At 38.0% G+C, this 22,007-nt stretch overlaps 1 protein-coding gene and 2 long non-coding RNA genes across 3 annotated transcripts; all 3 read right to left on the bottom strand.

The window, feature by feature from the left end:
• Positions 1-201: 201 nt before the first annotated feature.
• SHM4 (serine hydroxymethyltransferase 4) lies at positions 202-2,724 on the bottom strand. Its single transcript, XM_078979795.1, has 4 exons — positions 1,961-2,724; positions 1,284-1,674; positions 1,098-1,199; positions 202-619 (listed from the first exon to the last, which is right to left on the bottom strand). Exons 1-4 carry the CDS (start codon positions 2,636-2,638, stop codon positions 375-377), a joined length of 1,416 nt encoding a protein of 471 aa, XP_078835921.1. The 5' UTR covers positions 2,639-2,724; the 3' UTR covers positions 202-374.
• An 8,830-nt stretch (positions 2,725-11,554) lies between these two features.
• Positions 11,555-12,663, bottom strand: LOC145028981 (uncharacterized). Its single transcript, XR_013676299.1, has 3 exons — positions 12,607-12,663; positions 12,048-12,231; positions 11,555-11,970 (listed from the first exon to the last, which is right to left on the bottom strand). It is a non-coding gene; the product is annotated as an uncharacterized LOC145028981 (long non-coding RNA).
• Positions 12,664-13,778: 1,115 nt separating this feature from the next.
• On the bottom strand, positions 13,779-14,736 carry LOC145028982 (uncharacterized). Its single transcript, XR_013676300.1, has 4 exons — positions 14,564-14,736; positions 14,389-14,486; positions 14,046-14,121; positions 13,779-13,947 (listed from the first exon to the last, which is right to left on the bottom strand). It is a non-coding gene; the product is annotated as an uncharacterized LOC145028982 (long non-coding RNA).
• Between the last annotated feature and the right edge of the window lie 7,271 nt (positions 14,737-22,007).

Genomic DNA, 22,007 nt, shown 5'->3' on the forward strand with positions numbered 1-22,007 from the left:
TTAGTTTTAAGTGTAATGTTTCGTAAGGTGTTAAAAAATAATCGAATATGATCGGGGAAGATGTCATGTAGATGGTATAAAAGAAGAGAATACAAGAAGTAATATAGACGGTATATTTCAACCCAAGTAAAACACAATTCAATATTTTTCTTTCTTGCTAAATCCAACAGAGAAAAACAAAAGAAAATCTACAAGTGGAAGTGGGTAACATGTGAGACCTTATTTTGTCTTCCAACCAAAACATACATTTTTAATCAAATATTTCTTTTAAATCTTCAAAAAAGAAAAAAACAGAAAAGTGTTACTAATAGTAATAACAAGACAAACAACATTCATTTAATCTTCCATCTTCTTCTTCTTCTTCTTCAATAGGCTTAATCCTTGTACTTCATGTCAGCCAATGAGAACCCGGGCATGTCAAAAGAGCCAGAAAACTTCTCCACGTCAGCTTTCAATGCTTCAATCTCTTTGTTGTTTGTTAATCCCTTGTTGAAATCCTTCAACAATTTTCCAAATTCCTTTTGGATGTTCAAAGTGATTTGAATTGCACGATGAAGAAACTCTCCAATTTGCTCAAAGTCTTTCTCCACAAGTCCCCTTGATGTCATCGCAGGTGTACCTATTTAAACACCATCAAATAACAATTAGAAAACACAAATTACACTTTTGGCCCAGATTTCAAATTTTATTACAAATTTGATCAAAAATTTACATTTTTGGCCCAAATTTCAAATTTTATTACAAATTTGATCCAAAATTTACACTTTTAGCCCAAATTTCAATTTTTACTACAAATTTGATCCAAAATTTACACTTTTGGCCCAAATTTCAAATTTTATTACAAAGTTGGTCCAAAATTTACACTTTTGGCACAAATTTCAAATTTTATTACAAATTTGGTCCAAAATTTACACTTTTGGTCTAGATTTAGTGTAATTCGGCTCAATTTTTAGGATTATATATATAAAAAACAAAACCAAACCTAAAAATAAAGTTTCTCTAAAAACCAAAAAATCAAACCGACAATTTTAAATTCCATAAACATATTTTAAAATGCACAAAAAGGAATAAAGATTTAGGAAATAAAAAAAGCATACCAATACGAACACCTCCAGGAGCTAAGGCACTGCTATCACCAAACACAGCATTTTTGTTCACAGTGATGTTTGCAAGATCACAAAGTTTCTCCACTTTGTTGCCTATAAAGACCAAAACATATAATATTGAATCTATAATCGACTATAAAGATCATGGTGTGAGGAAAATGACGAATATGCCCTTACCAGTCAAACCAAGAGGACGAAGATCCCACAACACAAGATGGTTTTCAGTTCCACCAGTGACAAGTTTATAGTCTTTGCTCATCAAGAATTTACCAAGGGCAACAGCATTGGCTCTAACTTGTTTAGCATAAGCTTTGAAGCCAGGTGTCATGACTTGTTTCAAAGCAACAGCTAGGGCACCGATCTGGTGGTTGTGAGGTCCACCCTGAAGAGCTGGGAACACAGCAAAGTTGATCTTGTCTTCGAATTCATAAACTGCATCTTCTGGTTGACCTTTCTTTGGTGGTTTTGGGCCCTTTCGGTAGAAGATCATACCAGCTCTTGGTCCCCTGAGACTCTTGTGGGTGGTGGTTGTTACCACATCACAGTACTCAAATGGATCCGCAGCTTCCTATCAAAGATTCAAACAAAAAAAAATCTAAATTTGATTGATTTATACTCTAAATCTATAGATCTGAATCAATTTTGGACCCTGAATGTGGATCTTACGGATGAGGTGTTCAATCTCAAATGCATCACCCTGTTATTATTCAATTTCCGAGATCATGGATGGTAGGGTATCTATAAATTTGGCATCTTAATGTTCAAATGTGGATCTAGAATTTCAAAAGGAAGTAGAAACCAAGATCTAAGGAGCAATTAAGACAATTATGGATCACGGAGAGAGAAATGCGTACCTGAGCAGCAACAAGACCACTGATATGTGCCATGTCGCATAGCATAAGGGCACCACACTTATCAGCAATAGCTCTAATGGTCTTGTAATCCCAATCCCTAGGGTAAGCACTTCCACCACAGATGATCAATTTAGGTCTGAAGTCCAAGGCCTTCTCCTCCATCTTCTCGTAATCGATGAATCCAGTAGTGGAATTCACCTTATATGGCAAACTCTCGAAGTAAATCGAGGTAGCGGAGATCTTCTTCCCGCCGGAAGTGTAGTAACCATGAGTCAAGTGACCACCTGATGGTAAATCGAGACCCATGATACGGTCATGTGGGTTCAAAAGTGCGGTGTATGCCGCGAAATTAGCCGGAGATCCGGAGTAGGGCTGAACATTGACGCCCCATTTGGTGGGATCTAGACGGTAAGCTTGTAGGGCGCGACTACGGCAGAGGTTCTCGATTTGGTCGATGTACTCGTTGCCACCGTAGTAACGGTTGCCGGGCATGCCCTCGGAATATTTGTTGGTTAGGGCGCTGCCGAGAGCTTGGATGACGGCGAAGGAGGTGAAGTTTTCAGAGGCTATGAGTTCGATACCACGGCACTGTCGGCGTTTTTCTTTTTCAATTAGGTCAAAGATTTCTGGATCGGCGGCGTCCAAGGCGGTGTTTCCCCAAACGTTAACGGGATCCATGGCTGAGATTGTAGGATCAAAGTGGTGATCCCAGATAGATAGAGGAGGAGGAGGTGGTGGTGGTGGTTCGAGGTTTTCGGAAATGGGGGAAGGGTTTTAATAGGCCAACGGATGTTTATGAAATTACATTTTACACCCCTGAAGTTTTAAGACTTTTTATTTATTTGCCTTTGTTTTTTTTAATTTGCTTTTGGTGTTGGTGGTGGGGAATAAGAGGGGATTGGTGAATATTTTGTTTTATTTTAATTATATATGTCGTCATTTATAACCATTTAATGATTAATTATTATGTGAGTCACTAAAGTTTGTTTCTCCACAAAAAAGACACCAAAATTGTGTAAGAACATTTTCTTTTGCTTTTGGAACTTGAATGTTTCAACAAATCAATTCAGTCTTCTTCGATTTGTTTCATATATTGAAATTTTTTGAATGTTTCATCAAAGTGTATTAGTGTTCTTCATTTTGTTTCATATATTGAAAATTATACTTAATATGTTGCTATTTGAGACCTGAATTAAACGTCATGTAAAAAGTTATAGTCATTGTCTAGTAACAAAAATCACGAAAGTTGAATAAATTAGGTTTGATATGTTGTATTAATCCGTCAAAAAGGAAATAAAACTTGTAACATCATCTTAAGTTAGTTCGTTAAAACGTAACTTTTATGGCATAAAAAGTTCTAACGAATATCCATAGCGAAACTCATAATGTGGACTTAATCTAGATAAAGCAATAGTTGTGGGACGAAATGAGATGATTGGTTAAAAAGTATTTCATGTTCATGTTAAAGTGTTTGATTATGAGATTTTAGGGCTACGTAGAGGTGTTTAAATATCCAACAAAAAATTATTGATGAATTTTTATATCCAAAACTTTTGATACGAATGTTAGATACTAAAATTTAAGCAGCAAATTTACAATATTTAGTACTTTACACGACTTTTTTGTTGCATATTGGGTTTATATACTCGATATCTCACTTCATATGTATGTCTTATGTGTATATAACTGTGTTATTTGAATATGTTAGTAATCGGGAAAGAGAAAAAAAATTACAAAAGGAAAATAATAAAAGGACAATTGCAAAATACGGCATTAAAAATACATATATCTTATTCTTTGATAATATCGAAGTTTTTATAATGAAATGTCATTTTAGACGCTCATGTGAATATCAATATTCATAACCTACTTTGTAATTAGTCGATGGTGTATAGATGAAGTCATTTCGTAGGTTGGTAAGGAAGGCTGCCATGTATTGAGAAGCTGACCAAGGTTTGGTGGGGTGGGTGGGTTGGTGAAAAGGGTATTATGGTCTTTTCGAGCTCACCAACCTTTTTCGTGATAGCGTTTGCTTCAACCGATTGGATGTTATGAAGTCAATACTTGCTTATATTCGGCATGCATTTCCAATATTGCCACTCAACAACTCTCTAATATTAAAAGATATAAAATTCCCATTTTGACCTTCATGTATGTACATATTTTGACTTACTCTTTAGCATGTAATACGTATACATTTGTAGAGTTTTATAATAAAGAAATATGCTACTAAGTCTGGATATAATTAGATTCTATTCATAGTTGGTTTTAAATTGCAGCAAATTAATGCATGCTTTCTTTTCAAATATGATTCATGTAGCCATAAAGATAAGAAAGTACAAATCCAAATCATGTATATTACAAACTTACCACTTCGCAATGTTTGATGTGCGTTTTAATATATATAAAAATTATCAGGTTTTTAATTTATAATTCGGTATTTGAAATTATGAACTAACATGCAGCTAAACAAGTATATTCAATCGAATGAGAGTATATAGCTAAGGTAAGGTCGGGTTGTCAAGCACTTAGAGAATGGATACGAATGTGATTTAGGAAACTAGACTATTAATTAATCTAAAACAATAAAAATAAAGTAGGGTTTTACCTGAAACTTTATTAGACTCAAATCAAACTATCAACGAGAATAAAATAACTTAATTTAAAATTAGTAATTAGCAATCCTTAATGCAAAATCATCTACATGGTTTACCTACAAAGTATATTGGATACGATCCAAATTGGACATTAAAAAGCAATTAGGCTGGAGAAAGTGGTGTCACAAAAGTTACACTCCCTTCCCTGCCACGTAGACGTTGTCTCACCCATTACCACAAAAGTGTGGTTCCATATCACACCCAAGGAGTGATGACACACTTGGGTTTTTTTTTAATAAATAAAAATTTCCATTGGTTGTGTTCCAAAGGTAAAAAAAAATCATCCAATCACAATCACCCAAGAAGTGTTTCCTTCCAAGGTCATAGTGCACTCCCTACCGCACCCTTACCACGGTGGGGGGGTTGTTTCTGCACACATGGCACGAAAGTGCGGCAGTCGCCGCACCCCACTACCTCTGGTCTTAGTATTCACACGTCTACATTCTATGGAAGCAAATTTACCTAATTGTGTCTTACTCAAAATCTTGAAATTCAAAAGACACCTTCTTAGTAGACCGACCATCATTCATGCTAAGCATCAAGTTGGTATATCATGTCAATACACCAATGAAATTTACAAAATGAAACACCGAGTAATTCATAAATGTCAATACATACAACAAGTGTATAAGACCAACCTTGTTTCGATATAAAATCCTACTACCCAATTGCACACTCCTCGCCAATATGACCTGAAATAATTTTTCCGAGCTCAACAAAACAACAATAGTTGACACTATGAGAATGTTATGGCCTTAACATACATGTTTTTGTGAAAATTTAATTTAAATATGTGATCTATCATTTTCAAACTGACAATATTATTAGCAAAAAAGAAATTAAAAAAAAAAGAATAAACACTGTCCTCCTTCAAGAGTCCTTCAAACTTGCAAACTAAAACCTTCTTAATGGTAGTTAAGATATAGTTCTCCTGAAATCATCACAACGGAAAATCAACTTAAAAAAACTATACCAAAGCAAACAAAATGTGACATCTCAAATTCCTAAATAAAATTTTCATTTTTAAAATTAAATAGACACTCATTTGTATAAAGTTACATTCAAGTCAAACCACTTGTTCATAAACCATAATTTAAAAGTCATAGTTACAAGGAACACAATGTGAAATCTTGAATCATAAAAATTGTTGATGTGTGTGTACAGCTCTGCCTTTGCAATCTGATTTGTACCTGAAAAAACCTTAATCTGCAACTATAAGCACAAAGCTTAGTGAGTTCCCCAAAATATCACATATAACATAGCATAATAATCAGGTATGGGTTTTCAGCAACCTTAGGACTTTTAGCAGTCCTAAATATCACATACAAAACAACAACATGAATAGTTATGGGTTATCAACAATCATGGGAGTATCAACATTCTTATGGGCTCACAGTAACCTTATGGGTTATCAATAACCATGTAGACTATCATCAGTCTTGGAGTTATTAGCAACTCAATAATATAGACAAAAATTAGAAAATAAGACTCAACTAGTCTAGTAGTCACACCACTATGACATAGGTTATATAGTGAGAAGACTCACATGAACGAAGAGCTGAAATCACTACTCAAAGTCCCATGGAATCACCTATATAAACCTCCTAAACCAATCACAATCTAAACCTCATACTATAGCTTAAGACCTCTCAAAGTTTGATCAAAAGTTAAACTAGTCAAAAAGTCAACGGTCAACGGTCAAAGGTCAACAAAGTTGATCACTACGTTGTGGTCAGTGGTAGAGCTTGAATAAATTATTTGGAGGGGACGAAACTAAAACTATAGTTCTTAAAAAAAACAACAGGGGCCAAAGTCTAAATTTTATATTTTTGTGTCTAATATATATACGATATAGTAGGTAAAACTAGTTATAAGCAAAAAAAACAGGGGAAGGGAGGGGGGCACAGCCCCCCTTAGCCCTTAATATCCTCCGCCCATGGTTGTGGTTATGCACCTGGCATGACGTGGAAATCCCTCGATAAAACAATCGCGAAGAATCCACTCACCACAACGTGGTAAGTAGGTTACCATATGGTGGGAACTGTCCAAAACCATTTAAGGATTAAGCTCTTAATTGTAACGCCCAAAATTATGAGTTAAAATTTTCATTTTTAATTCAACCAAAACACCAATTATCTTTTTATTCAAACATTCAAAAGTATATCACAATAAAAACAGTCCTTGTGGTACAATCCCAAATTCATCATATTGCGGAAACATGGGTGGATGCGTTGTGATCAAGTCGGTCCCTTCCCTTTCAAACCGAAAGTGTCGAAACTATAACCATAAAACCATAAGCACAATGCTTAGTGAGTTCTCCAAAATACCACATATCATACAATTTATTGGGACCAACCCTCATATTGGGCCCAATCCTGCCAAACCAATGAGCCTAGCCGAATATACAAATGCTAGAGTCACGAAGACAGCTAACACCCTACATAACATGCAATGGGCCTAGCCCAACATATAAATGGGCCTATACCATCATATAATGGGCCTAGTCCATCATATAATGGGCCTAGCCCATCATATAATAGGCCTAGCCCAGCATACAAATGGCCCTATCCCAACATACAAATGGACCTAGCCCAACATACAATGCAAGAGTCACAAAGACAACTAGAATAACATATTCTAGTGGGTCGGCATTGGTGCCTTCGACTTACGGGTACAGTGAGGAGACTCACCTCAATCTGCTGATAACCAAATAACTACTCGGGTCACTGAATCGAATAATCTCGCACCAGCTAACAATAAATACAACCTTAGTTAAAAATTAAACCAATATCCCAAAAACCAAGGCCTAATCAATACTTCATCCTTCTAAAGGGTGAAATAACATTTTACCCTTCCCAAAACTGGTCCAACATCTCATGGCCCAAGGCCAAAAATGGACACCCTAAGGAGTATGCCTTGCGTACCAAAAGAGTACGCACCGCATACTTACCTCCGAAGCATAATGTACAAGTTCTCGATGCACGGTCCAAGCATTACGCTGAGCGTACTCCTACGTACGCCCAACGTACTCGTCAGAGGCCAAAACTCACCATTAAGCTCTTCATGGTTAAGATATCCAAACTCAGATCTAACCCTAAAGAGATGTCTTAAGTCATAAAGTTCCTGACTTTATGACTTTGCATGGCTTAATGAGGTCCAAAACATAATCCAAGCTTCCTAACTTCATAATAAGGACACCAATACTTGCATGAGAGGATTAAACTCCACAAGATCCAAAATTTATGACTTAATAACCTCAATAAGGAACAAATATAAGTCTCAACGGTTCTCGAGTACCTTTTACTCAATAAGGAACAAATACAAGGCTCAACGGTTTGCACCTGACTTGTGTACTCCTTGCGTACTCCTGGTACGCCCAATGTACTCAAAAGGGAATATGTGATCCCTCTGCCTAACGTACTCCTATGTATGCTCAACATACTCTTATGTACACCCAACGTATTAGGCTTAACCCTAATATCACCAAACTTCTGAAGGCCATAACTTCTTCATTCAAAGTCCGTTTTCGATAATCCTTATATCCCCGGAAAGGTAACGAGAAGCCTTACACTTCTATCAACACTTCTTTGCCTTAAAACTTTCTGAACTTAAACCCAATTCATAAAAGTCCTAAAATGTCACTTTATCGATATACCCTTGGGCTCCAAAACACAAACCGAACTCTCAGGTCATCCAATCTACATTTTCCACACCCAAGGGGATCTAATTCTCTCTTTCTCAAAGGCTTAAGCCTTATGATAACCGATCTTCAGGTCACAACCTTGAATTAGGAAACGATTCGGAAAAAGGGTGTTACTGTAACACCCAGAAACTAGAAGGCCAAGAAAGGAAAGGAAAACTCGGAGGAAAGAAAGGCAACTTATCGAGTATGGAGGACTAACTCGACGAGTAGGAGCAGATTTTAGGTTTGCGGGTTAACTGGCCTACTCGACGAGTTGGAGAACCAACTCGGCGAGTTGGACTGGGTTTGGGAAACCCTAAATCCAGGTCTTTGTGCTTTATTTAAGCATCTTATTCTCCTCCCATCAGCCTCATTCTCAGCCCCTAAGTATAAAACCCTAGATCTCGAAACCCTATTGCATCCTTGAGCTTATGAGCTTGTTTTTTAGGGTTTTGTGTGTTCATGAAGACTAGAAGAAGAAGAAGAAGAAGGACCTTGAAGGTTCAGGGAGAAGATTGTAGATCCAGCAACACCATCTCATTTCCACCATTTTATGGTAATCAAGTCTTCTATGGTTTCCTAGATCTATTTATGTCCATTTTATGAGGATTGTGGTCACTAAGGGTGGATAAGGCATAAAGGTGCAAACTTTACGCCATTGGAAACCCCCATGCAAGCTTTAAGAGGTTGTTATGGTCTCTTGAGCCTAGAAGGCCATGAATGGATGAAAAGGTAGAGACTTTACGTGATTAACTGATATATAGGCCCTAGATCTTGGTCCTCCTGCTTCAGTTTGGAGTAATAAGGATTTTGGACAAGGATTTGTGTCCTAAGGAGCTAGGGTTTGAGCCAAACCCAATAAGAAGGATTAGGAATGGTTAAAGTTGGAAACTTTACCCTTAAGAGGTCATTTATGGCGTGTAGACAAAGTTTGGGGTTTAGATCTGAAGTGTAGGGGATTAATCTGTTAAGATGGCCCAATCAGACTAAGGGACTCGGCGAGCCCAGGAATGGACTCGACGAGTCGAAGTGAGTTGTTTCTATTTCTGTTCATGCGAGAACTCGGTGAGTCTGGGGACTGACTCGATGAGTTGATTCGATACATCATAACCATGAGTAGCTAGGGAACTCGACGAGTTAGAGGCTGAATCGATGAGTTGGATCACGATTTCAGGATTCTGATTTTTAGAATTCGGCGAGTTGATGGAGAAACTCGGTGAAGTTGAGTCAATTCGGAGCGTTGACTTGGACCGCTGACTTTGAATTTGACCAAGGTTGACCTGGTTGAATTGAGAACCTTTTGGGGCTAAGTATCATTTTGTTACTAACAGCTCGGGGAGCTGAAGGAGCAGCAGTTTGGGGAATTGTCAGTTATCAGCCAGTGGAGTATCAATAGGAATTCAGCAGTGCAAGGTGAGATTTCTCCAGTAGGAACTGGTCGAAGGCACCAATATCGGCCCATTTGTGTATGTTATTGTATACTGGATTAAGATGTGGTGTTGGGGTTAGCCCAATGAAGTTTATATATTATGTGTGTTCTAGACTTAGGTCCGATGTCGGGGTTAGCCCGATGTAGTTTATGTGATATGTGTTCCGGACTTCGGTCCGATGCCTGGGTAAGCCCGAGGAAGGTCTAAGCTTTCCGAACTTCAGTCCGATGCCGTGCAGGGCCCAAGGAAGAAATTCATGTCTAGTTATACTTGTTGTCTTTGTGATACTTATATGTGCATGGTAAGGGGTGAGTGTGGGCGGGGGCCCGTATCTCATCACTAGTTGAGTATGGACGGGGTTCCATATCTTATTAGTAGTACAGTAAGGGCGGGGCCTTGAGACTAGCAGTTATAGCATGGTGTTGACTATTATGTACCAGCATGATTAGATTATATGTTCGTATGTGTATAGCAGACGGGGCCCAGGGACAGGCGTGGCTAGGGATGGCAATGGGTATGGGTATACCGGGTTTCGTGTTTCCCGTCCCCATACCCGAATCCCCATCCCCATCCCCATACCCGACCCCATCCCCATCGGGGATTAAAAATCTATCCCCATCCCCATCCCCAATGGGTATCGGGGATCCCCCAATGGGTATCGGGGATCCCCAATGGGTATCGGGGATCCCCAATGGGTAATCGGGGATTTTTCCCCGTTACAAAGTTTTAAACTTTTATGAAAAATTACTCATAATTATAGATTAACCAACAAAACAAAAACTAATAGAACTAATATATAACACTATAATCACTGAATGTTTTCAAACACGAACAATAACATTCAAGGTTACAAATTAAATCATTCTTTGCAAAAAAAGACATAAAAAGTCTTCCCAAAACCATACGTCTGATTGTTAGAAAACGTTATTTTGTCTAATGAACATTTGCTGATGCATTATTAAATATAAAAAAAATAAATAAATAAATAATATATATATATATATATATATATATATATATATATATATATATATATATATATATATATATATATATATATATATATATATCGGGTACCCATCGGGGCCGGTTTCGGGTACGGGTATGGGTACCCGACATGTAAAACCATCCCCATCCCCATCCCCACTTTTTATATTCGGGTAATACTCATCCCCGTTCCCATCCCCGGTCAACTCGGGGATTTACCCGGTCAACTCGGGTTAGGGTTTCGGGTACCCGTTGAGTACGGGTTTTTTTTTCCATCTCTAGGCGTGGCCTAGTAGAAACAGGTCTGTATATCGAGCGGGGGTCGATGCCAGGCGGGGTCTGATGCTGGGCGGGGCCCGATGTCGGGCAAGTCCCGATGCAGTGGGCGGGGGCACTACTAGAAAAACAGCCTTTTACGACGCTCATTGAGCGTCATAAAAGGCTCAGACGATGCGCAAATGCGTGTCAAGGAAGGCCCTATCATAAAGAGAGACGACGTGCAGTTACGATGCTCATTTACGACGCGCAATTACGACGTACATTTACGACACGCAATACGTATCAAGGAAGGCCCTGTCATAAAGGAAGACGACACGCATTCGCATGTCGTAACCTTACGACGCGCGTGTTAATGACACGCAATGCGTATCAAGAAAGCCCCTATCAAGAAAGGCTATGTCATAAATGAAGATGACACGTATTTTTGCGTATCATAATTTTAAATGTTTAAAAAAATATTATTTATAGATTTACTAATTTTCAAATTAAATTTGTATTTAATGTCTCATAATAGAAAATAAAATATCATATACAAAAAATACAATCCATTGCATAAAATTTAATGTCATACAAATAATCGTTCCATAAAAAGATAAAACAAATCAGTAGAGTTGTAACAAAAATTTACAAACTAATAGTTCTAATAACCTAATGTGTGCCTCACTATAAACAAGATTTGTGCTGATTTTTTTAAATGTGTGTCGCACTTGTCTCCAGTCTTCCTTAGTAACACCACTCAAGGACTCTAAATCTATGAACTTGCTCAAAGTATCTATATTGCCTGCAAAAAAAGGAAAAGAAAAAAAATACAAAATATGTGTGAAGATGGATTATTACATTGTAAGAGAAGTAAAGAACCTTGAGCTTCCTCCAATGGGACACATGGGTAGTTAGACTTGATACACTTTGCAACATGTATATCTCCTAATGCAAGATCAACTTTATTTCTCCAACTGGAAACCTCTTTAGTTTATCCTTAAAAAGAGAAACATAAATTAAATTATTAGATTATTTATTTATTTTGACAAAAGTAGTCGAAAAATATTAAATACCTGACCAAAGCCAGCATTTACAAAATCATTCACAAAGTTCCAACTTCCAACAGCCCAGCAGTTGCCTCTTCTCCTTTAGCAACGATTCTATCAATATCTTCATCTGTGATTGTACTATCCTTTGAACTGAATACCATTTTAGCACCAAACCTCATCATTTGTAGCATCTCATCTTTGTTTATAGCTGCCAAAAAAAATGACATGTTATTTAGAAGTAATGGAAACTAGTAAAAAGGTGATGTGAGCTTTTGCTCAGCTAAACGTCATTGTTGAATAACCAAAGCATCAAGTGCAAACTTTTTATAAGCTCTTTCAACGACTTTCTCCTCTATAGTGTATTGTTATGTTTACAATCAATTAAAATTAGTAAACAATCATTCCAGCAGCCTTGTCATCTATTATAGTACACCATAAATTCCTTTAATATAATAAGACATAGACTTGATTAAACCAATACTTTCATGCTACATAACAGATAAAAATATAAATGTTAAAAGTATGAACCTGTAAGAATATCAACACCTTGAAGTCAAAAGTCAAAAGTTGAAATGGTAAATACCTATGAAACAGCCTGTTCGCACAACTGATGCACAGTCTCATCATTCATTATAACTCCTGTGAAATGTAACACACATGAAAAATGAGGGCAAAAATGTAAACGTAAACCTATTTGAAAATAAATGAAATCTCAATACTGTTAACATAAAGCTATTTGAAAATAAATGAAATCTCAAAGTAACATGATTGCAATGCGTGGCAGATTATGTGAGCTTAATAATAACTAACCAACAATGTGGCAAATTAATAAATTAATAAATGTGGCAGATTAATAATAACTAACCAACAATGAAATCTCAATACTCGTTATAACAGAAAAGGTATAAATTAATAAATGTGGCAGATTATGTGAGCTTAATAATAACTAACCAACAATGGCAATGTTGTTGTTAGCCATTAATAATTTACAATTCAGACTAGAATAAAATAAAAAGTCTTCCACTATCACATACCCACAAAAAGAAAATTGTTTACCACAACTTTTGAAGCCAATCAGCAACAACAATGATGGTTTAGAAGGATCCCATGAGAAATATGTTGTGAAGAAACAAGGTTCATTTTCCTCCATTACTTTGTATAATGGCACATGTGGCGACAATCCATCAAGAGATCCAGCCCATTCTATGTATTTCTAAAATCAAATTCATCAAAAAGAAAAAAAAATTAAGATAACATTTTTTTAGTACTAGTTACAAGTAATAGCAATCTACCTTTATCTCTTTGTAGATTACATCATCATGCTTTCATTTATTTCCATTACATCAATTGTACTTTTTTTTCTTGCAATTAACCCTTTATAGTTACCTTTTGCTGCAGTAATCTGTGATTTCCAGAAATGCCCTTAATTTCGTACACATTCAGCCAGAAATACCCTTTATAGTTACCTTTTATTTTCTAATGAAGGATCAAACACTTTCCTGAAATCTTTCTGCAGCTTGAGGATCATCTGGATTCTTATTTGCATCAACTTGGTGTGCCTGATCAACTTGACGTGCCTGTTCCATGTGGCGACAATCCATCAAGAGATCCAAACGAACACCTCAACATGTGTATCTAATATCAACATATCATCAGGCAACAGGTCATCTTGATCAAAGTTGTAAACTTCTTCAATCTTAATTAACAATAATAATAAAAGAAAAAAAAAAGTAAAACTAAAGTGGTATTATTATATGTTTGTGAAATTGAAACCTTTAATGAGCGAGAATGCAAACAAGTGAGGAAATCTAGAAGTCTCCAATGATACTTTGGTGCTAGTGAAACTTTGGTTCCCTCCAAATCCAAGCCAAAACGTTGATCAGCTTTCTGTTCCTTCATTTTGGAATTTTGCGTTTACCCCATGCTGATCAAAGATAACATAAAAAAATCATCAAAAAAGTATTTTATTATTGAATTCTTTCTTTTTTCACATTAATTGTTGTCTGAATAAGGACATTATACCTTCAAAGAATCAACAATTTTAGCTGCCCATTCTTGCTGTTCAAAAGTACTACGTGTTCCTTTCTAGATATATAAGCTGAAAAGACAAAACCAATATAAAAAGATTGAAAACCAATACCAATGGATTTCTTCCAGATAGGTAAGTTTCAGGTGGTTGTTCTGGAATTGAACTTGCACTATGATGTTTTAGACTGTAAGTTGCAAAACAAAAGAATAAATACTAAGAGGACATAAAATAAGGATGATTCAATTGAGGAAATCTCAATTAGAAAAAAAATGTTTAAAAATGAATATTTAGAAACAAAACTAATAAATAATAATCATTAATTATTAACTAACAGACTTGGTTAATTGCTTGGTTGGCTCCACTTTCCAAAACTCAGGGGGGCGATCCATTGTGAGTAATAGAAGAGGTAAAAAATCTTGAGAAGATTCCACTACCTGTAAAAGTGTAAATTATCCACCTTTTTATAAAAAATGGAAAAGGGTAAAAAATTATGATTTTTTTATAGACTTACAACAGGTAAAAGTTTTGAAACTGGAGTGTTGATGAAGTTATAACCACAGCTAGTTTTTGACATCTCTTTCTGCTCATTGCCTACATACACAAGGTTTGTGACCCCTTTTGGAGAAGAACCATTAAACCTATAGAAAAACGAATTCAATGTTATAGGTGACCATTGAAGAACAATCTGGATTTAAACTTCAGATCCAAAAACTCATATCAAACATTTGAATCCATCAGACAAGTTACCTGAGAAGTTGATAGCAACATTCTTGTAAAATTGTCATTAATATAATCAACAACAAGTAAAAGAGTATCATTTAGGAATATAAAAGCCTAAGCATGTATATATTGCAGAAAGTGGCCAAAGCCCTGGTGCCTGGTGGTAATAGAGTAACAGTTTCCTATACTACTTAATATCGAATAATCTATTGTTATTATTGTTCTATCCATAAGATAAATCATAATTCTATTAACCTAAAATAAGAATCTTGCATTATATACTCTCAAATGAATTGAATAAATACTTCATATTTTTTGTTTTATGGAATATATAAACCATAAAATTGTAGGCTTTTACTTATACTCGATACCAGAAACTGCTCCCTCATATCACGTGATTGCACTGTACCCGTCACTTGAAGCAATTTATCAGCTAATGTCGATTTTCTATGATCAATATGTGCAATGATGGAGAAATTTTTAATGTTTTCTGTGGGAACCTGCAATTCAATCAAAATCACATGTTTCAAAATCGTAGATACTTGGAACCTTCTACCCAAAGAGGTCAATCAAAGTGCTAAAACTCCATTCAAGTGTTATCAAATCTGTAGGAATGTGACTCGAACAAAATATGTAGTTTTAAAATAAAAAGGATTAATGTAACCATACCTTTAGAAGACGATCTCGACCAACGATAAATGTCACTTTTGAGGCAAAAGCATCTTTGGAGTCAACAAGCTTCATCTTACTGCTTCACCTTAGCAGGTGTATCACTAGCAGGAAGACTCACTTATGCAACTATATACCCATCCACGAATATAGTAACTAGAGACAGAAAAGACATCTTCAATTACAAACCCTAGGTTTCCCCAATCTTGAGTGGAAACAAAATGAATGACCTGATAAAGTAATTCGAGTTGTACTCAATTACAAACCCTAGGTTTTCCCCAATCTTGATGATTACCAAGAATAACAGGAGAATGGAAGCGAGATGAGAGATAGGATGAGTTGAGAAACGATTGTGGTCGACAAGAGTGGGAAGAAGGAGAAGATTAGGGATTTCATGGCGGGGAAAAACTTGATTGGTCTTCCATAGAAGCCATGGTAGGTGTTGTAGGTGATTGTGGCTATGGCATCGAGGAAGAAGATGTAGACAAAAACAGTATAGAGGAGATAAATTGTAAGGTTTTGATGAAGATCCGGCTGTTGGTGGTTTCACAGTGAGGCGATGGCTAACGGCGGCGAGCAGAGAGGACTCGTCGCTTGAGGAGCCAACGATCGAGAGGAGAAAGTGGGTGGGTGAAGATGTAGAGGATAAAGTGCAGAGGTAAGGAAGTGCGGTACATCAAATATTTGGGGGATTTGATTTCCCCTAGGCGCGTATTAAAATTTTATAAAACGACATTTATATACGACGCCCGTTTAATTTAAGTGCCCTCCGTGTTTGTAATTTTTTTTTTGTTGGACACTTAATTTTAGGGCACGCATAAATATGTATGCTCTATCCTTTTAATTTCGAAAACCTGACATTATTTCTAGGACACGCACAAAATGCGTATCGTAAATCTACGTGTGTCATTGTTCGCGAGTCATTAAAGGTCCGTGTTCTAGTAGTGGGGCCTAATATATGTGATTATGTGTATGGTATGTGGTAGTTTGGGGAGACTCACTAAGCTTCATGCTTACGGTTTTCAGTTTTGGTTTCAGGTACTTTCAGTAGCAGAGGTAAGAACTCGGGATGATCGCATTGCACACACCAAGACGTTTTAGCCTGGGGTGATTATACTCTGATATATTTTAACAAATGTTATGATATTTTGAGATACATGACTTATGGTTTTATATGATGTTTGGATTACTATTGTTTTATTAAGGATTGAAATGAATTTTTTGGTCCGTATTTTTGGGATGTTACAAGTTGGTATCAGAGCCTTGGTTCGAGGGATGCGGGCACCCTTCCGAGTATTTCTGAACTCAAACTAAGGAATTGGTATAGAATTTTTTTCAAGAGAAAAATCATTTTTATAAAAGGATTTTGAGAAAAGAAAAGAATTCTAGAAAAAGCAAAAAGAAAAGCATTTTTTTCTGAAAAATAGAAAAGGGTGTGGTGCATGCAATCATCTAAGCTCAAGTAAGTACTCCCAAATTACCCATACAAGTTTATGTTATGATATGATTACCAATTTTATGAGAACTGCATGCTAGATTAGGGCTAAGGATCTAGGAAGGATGCCTTATGTGCCTGTTATATGTTTATCAGCTATATGAGAGCTGCATGCTAGTACAAATTAGTTAGTGTGATGGCCTAATTAGTATATGCTTGATTATGTGTACTCAATACTCGAATAATGCTTGTTTTGTGATTTTAGGAGTTTTAGTTGTCTTTTACTAACAGTCAAGGAGGGCATATTGGAGATTTCGGATGAGAGGTTGGGAGCCTTCCATACTGAGATGGTGGCCATGATGGGGGCGCGTACACTGATATTCTGAGAGTTCAGAGCTTGTGGAGCTCCAAATTACCATGGGGCTAGGGACCCCATTGCTAGCAGTAGATAGTTGGCGGATGTCGCAAATGCCTGGCATTCTAGTCGGTGACCTGAGGGGGGAAAGGTCTGACTCGCCTCCCGTCTTCTGAAGGACAAAGCGCGTGATTGGTGGGAGGAGGTTGGACATGCTATTGGAGATGATATCACGTTGGACGCGATGACATGGAGTGACTTCTCGGCCAGGTTCAGGGCCCAGTTTGCACCAATTATTGAGGTGCAACAATTAGCATGGGAGTTCCAGGACCTCCAGCATAATACAGAGACCGTGGTGGAGATCACCACCAAGTTTAGAGAGAGAGCCCTTCCCTGTTCCGCAGTATGTGGTAGACGAAGAGATGAAGAAGGCTTAATATCTCAAGATGCTGAGGAGCGACATCAGGTAGTTTGTGAGCCGATCTAGCTGCAAGAAGCTGGAGGATATGATTTCTCGAGCCATACACACAGAGAGAGAGAGAGAGAGAGAGAGAGAGAGAGAGAGAGATTGAATTGGACTCAGAGAGGAAGAGGAAAACGGATGAGGGTCAGTTGTCCACAGGTTCAAGTAAGATACCCAAGGGGTCGGATTTGAGATTAAGAGACTTCCAAAGCCGTAGTCGTTGTGGCAAGTGTGGCAGGACGCACGAGGGTGCGTGTAGTAGTGGCAGCGGTGGTGGTTCTGGTTGCTTCAAGTATGGCCAGACTGGTCACTTTAGCAGAGATTGTACTATTACCACCACCTAGGGATCAGAACTGATATGCTTCCATTGCAATTAGAGGGCCACAAGAAGGCCCAATGCCCGAGTTTGGTTACATCAGGATAGGTGATAACACCTACCCCTATGACTTTGAGGATTATCGACGACCGTTAGGGTTGGACAGAGGTTCCCGCGACAAGGAGCTGGTCATTCTAGTTGGTTTCAGACGAGACACAAGTAGCCCCTGATGTGGCAGGTGTGTATCTTTCACTTTCCTATTAGTTATGTTTTTATGATTTATTTGTTATGGTACTGCATCGATATTAGTGAATGTACTTTAGAATTTTGTTTCCTGCTTATGATTGAATTATATACCATCTGCATACCATGGATTATAGAGTAGTAGTTCAAAGACATCCCCTTTTAGAGCAGGTTTTCAGGATACAGTAACTGTAACGAGCGTGATTGGAACTCAAGATATGTTTCGCTAGTTTCCAAGAGGGGTATTGATTGATATTTATCAGTTAGATCACTAGCAGTAGTGAGTGTAGGATTGTCAGTAGATTGATCATTGGATGGTAAGAAGGATTGGGAATCCTTTCCAAGCTGTGAACTACAAGAAATTAGCTGGATCAAAGTCGGGAAGAACCACCCGAGTAGTCAGAAATAGAAGTAAGTGTGAAACTGGGATAAATTCGTAATCTTGTTGAGAAGGAAAGTAGCCTAGGTGGATGTTTGGATAGACGAGCGCATGACTAGGAAATTTGGGAAACTTCTCGACGTTGAGTTCGTGTGATTCATGATTAGCTGATGACTGGGTTGGGAAATCAGGTTGGAGATTTTTCCCGGCAGGACGCAAGTTAGTAAGGATGTAAGACTATATGATAGTCATTGCATTCACCAGCAGTTAGACAGCATGGAAAGTGTTGTAAGACTATGGGCAAGCCGTAGCATTTATTAGCAGCTTGGTTAGAGGAGTGTGGGCGGGGGTCCGTATCTCCTAGTTAGCAGAGGGTGGTCGAGGCACGTAACTCCTAGTTAGAATGATAAGAAATTAGGAAGGGTAACACGCTGAGATTCGATGAGGAGCTGGACCTATGTAGCCCTAAGATAGGTGAGACCTGCAAGGAAGGCCGCTCCATAGCATGGTTTGGGTGGGACCCGTGGGCGAGGCCTGTATGCTTATAGCAATGTAAGTGGGACCGGGTAGAGACTTTAGGTTCAAGGTAGGGGATCGAGGATCCCAGGACTTATAGAGCCAGAGTGGCAAGACAGACAAAGCAGTTTTAGATAGTAGAAGTTTTCTTTAAAAGTCGTTGGGAGCAATTGAGAGATCGAGCTTAGGTTTAGTAACTGGTGGGAGTCCAGTATTCTAGATAATGGTAGATTAGTTGGGATCAGGGTGGTCCTGGTCCATCCGAAAAGACGGATAAGACGCAGTAGGATCTCCGGACAGGAGCAAGGATAAGAGAATTTTTGCATGGAGTAGCCAGTTGACCGAGTGGTGCTACGCCCCTCGTAGCAGGATCAAGTAATCTCAGAGGGAAGGATTTGATTATGTTGTGCAGCTCTCGTCTGAGTCTAACCATTGTAAGAATGAATCTTTTACTCGAAGGATTATATGGTCCATTCGCCGGGTTGGGTGTTCATCACTGAGACATGATAGAGGAAGCATTCAATGGGTAGCTGCGAAGGGACAGTACTGGGAGTGGCTGGAGATTAGTTCGAGCAAAGGTTTGACCCACACGAAGATAGAGAAGGTTATTGCTTATGGAAAGTGGCCTTGGGAAGGCTAGTAACCGCACAGGGAAAAAGGGGTGAACCCCCTTGGATGTCCGACATAAGTACTCGGGGAGCACCGGAAGGATTGTCGATAGGGTAAGAGCAATGTACTCAAGGTTTATAGTAATTAGATGGTTCTCAAGAGGATACCTCTGAGGATTAGCATTTCGCTCAGGGAGACCGGAGGGAAGGCTAAAAAAAGTGTTCGTTCGAGGATTGGACCGAGCAGGCACATTATGCATCGTAAAGCAACATCGTGAAGATTGAGAGGTAGTTTGTCTTAGCGGACTTCAAGGATGAAGTCTAGTTTAAATGGGGGAGAGTTGTAACAATGAGAATCTTGAAGGCTAAGAAAAGAAAGGAAAACCCCAAGGAAAGAAAGGAAACTCGTCGAGTAGGAGCGGATTTTGGGGCCGCGGGTTAAGTGACCTACTCGATGAGTTGGAGGACCAACTCAGCGAGTTGGTCTAGGTTTGGGAAACCCTAAATCTGGGTCTTGGTGCCCTATTTAAGCATCTTATTCTCCTCCCATCAGCCTCATTCTCACCCCCAGATCCAAAACCCTAGATCTTGAAACCCTAGTGCATCCTTGAGCTTGTGAGCTTGTTTTTGAGGGTTTTGTGTGTTATTGAAGAATAGAAGAAGAAGAAGAATGACCTTGAAGGTTCAAGGAGAATATTGTAGATCCAGCAACACCATCTCATTTCCACCATTTTCTAGTAATCAAGTCTTCAAATTGGCTTATGGTTTCCTAGATCTCTTTATGTCCATTTTATAAGGATTTTGGTCCATGAAGTTTGATCCATGGGATATAGACATTCCAAGTAAAGATCCTTGTAGATCTGGAGTGCCTAAGGGTGGATAAGGCATAAAGGTGAAAACTTTATGCCATTGGAAACCCCCATGCAAGCTTTAAGATGTTGTTATGGTCTCTTAAGCCTAGAAGGCCGTGAATGGATGAAAAGTGCGACAACTTGAAATTTCTATCTTGTACAAGCCATTCAATTTAATCAAAGTCAAACTCATTCTGCTATCTTTTAGCATTGTTTAGGGTCTGTTTGAGTGTTCTAAGCTTAGTACAATCAAGGTTTGGGTTTAGGGATGAGTTATCTCAAGTCATAGGGTTGCATTCGGGCCAAACACTCCTTCAAGAGGTGTGTACGGCCGTACACATGGGTGTACAGCCGTACACCCTCTCATGGTCGTGAACTCATGCCCTTATATAAGTTTTCCCTCCCTTTTCCTTCACTTTTTCTCACTTCCAAGCCAAGAAAACCTGATTTTCTCTCAACTATCATCAAGTTCTTCACCTTGATCTTCAAAGAAGTAAGTATTCCTTCCATTTGATTAGTTGATTCATTGCATTGGCTAGTGAAGATCGACGTTTCATCCATGAAATGTCTCTTTTTGACTAGATCTTCAAGAATCTCACCTTTCACCACGAACACCAAGAACACATACTAGTTCTTGGTGGCCGTGAACCCCATAAGGACCCTCAAAAGTGTAAGTATCCCTTCTATCTTCTAGTTAGGATTAAGAAAAACTTGATTTCTAGCCTTAAATCATCATCAAATGCATGATCACCAATGGTGTACGACCGTACACTCATCATATGGTCGTAAACCCTTGTCTAGTGCATGTTTAGGCCTCAAACACACCCCATGTCCCAACATAGGACCTTGAACACTAAGTGGATGCTAGTTAGAGACATGCAACACCCTGTTTTGCAAGATTTTCCATGGGTTTACGGCCTTACACTCCATGGTCGTACACACCATGATCGTATACCACAAGGGCCGTACATATACTGGTCGTACACACCTTAGTGAGGTCGTAAACCCCTTTGATGCAATCCTATGTGATTGTAACACTTCAATATAAGTGTTTCCTAGTCCCTAAGGTGGTTTCCTTACATGATTGTTGCTTATACACTAATTATATCCATATATATATATATATATATATATATATATATATATATATATATATATATATATATATATATATATATATATGTCATTATATGCTTATTAGGATTCGTTTGTGCTCGAGACTTCACTTGACACTTAGCATCCTACAATCGATCTTAGATTCGAATCACTCACTACAGGTGAGTTCATACCCCTAATTTACCTTTTAAATGATTTTCTGGGGGAATACAAGTTGAAACATTATAGTTATTATATCAATCACATGTGATTTATAACTATCAAACAGATGGATTTCTTATACT

This window comes from Lactuca saligna, chromosome 2 (assembly GCF_052625555.1).
Source record: "Lactuca saligna cultivar CGN05327 chromosome 2, ASM5262555v1, whole genome shotgun sequence".
In the NCBI taxonomy this organism is placed as follows: Eukaryota; Viridiplantae; Streptophyta; class Magnoliopsida; order Asterales; family Asteraceae; genus Lactuca; species Lactuca saligna.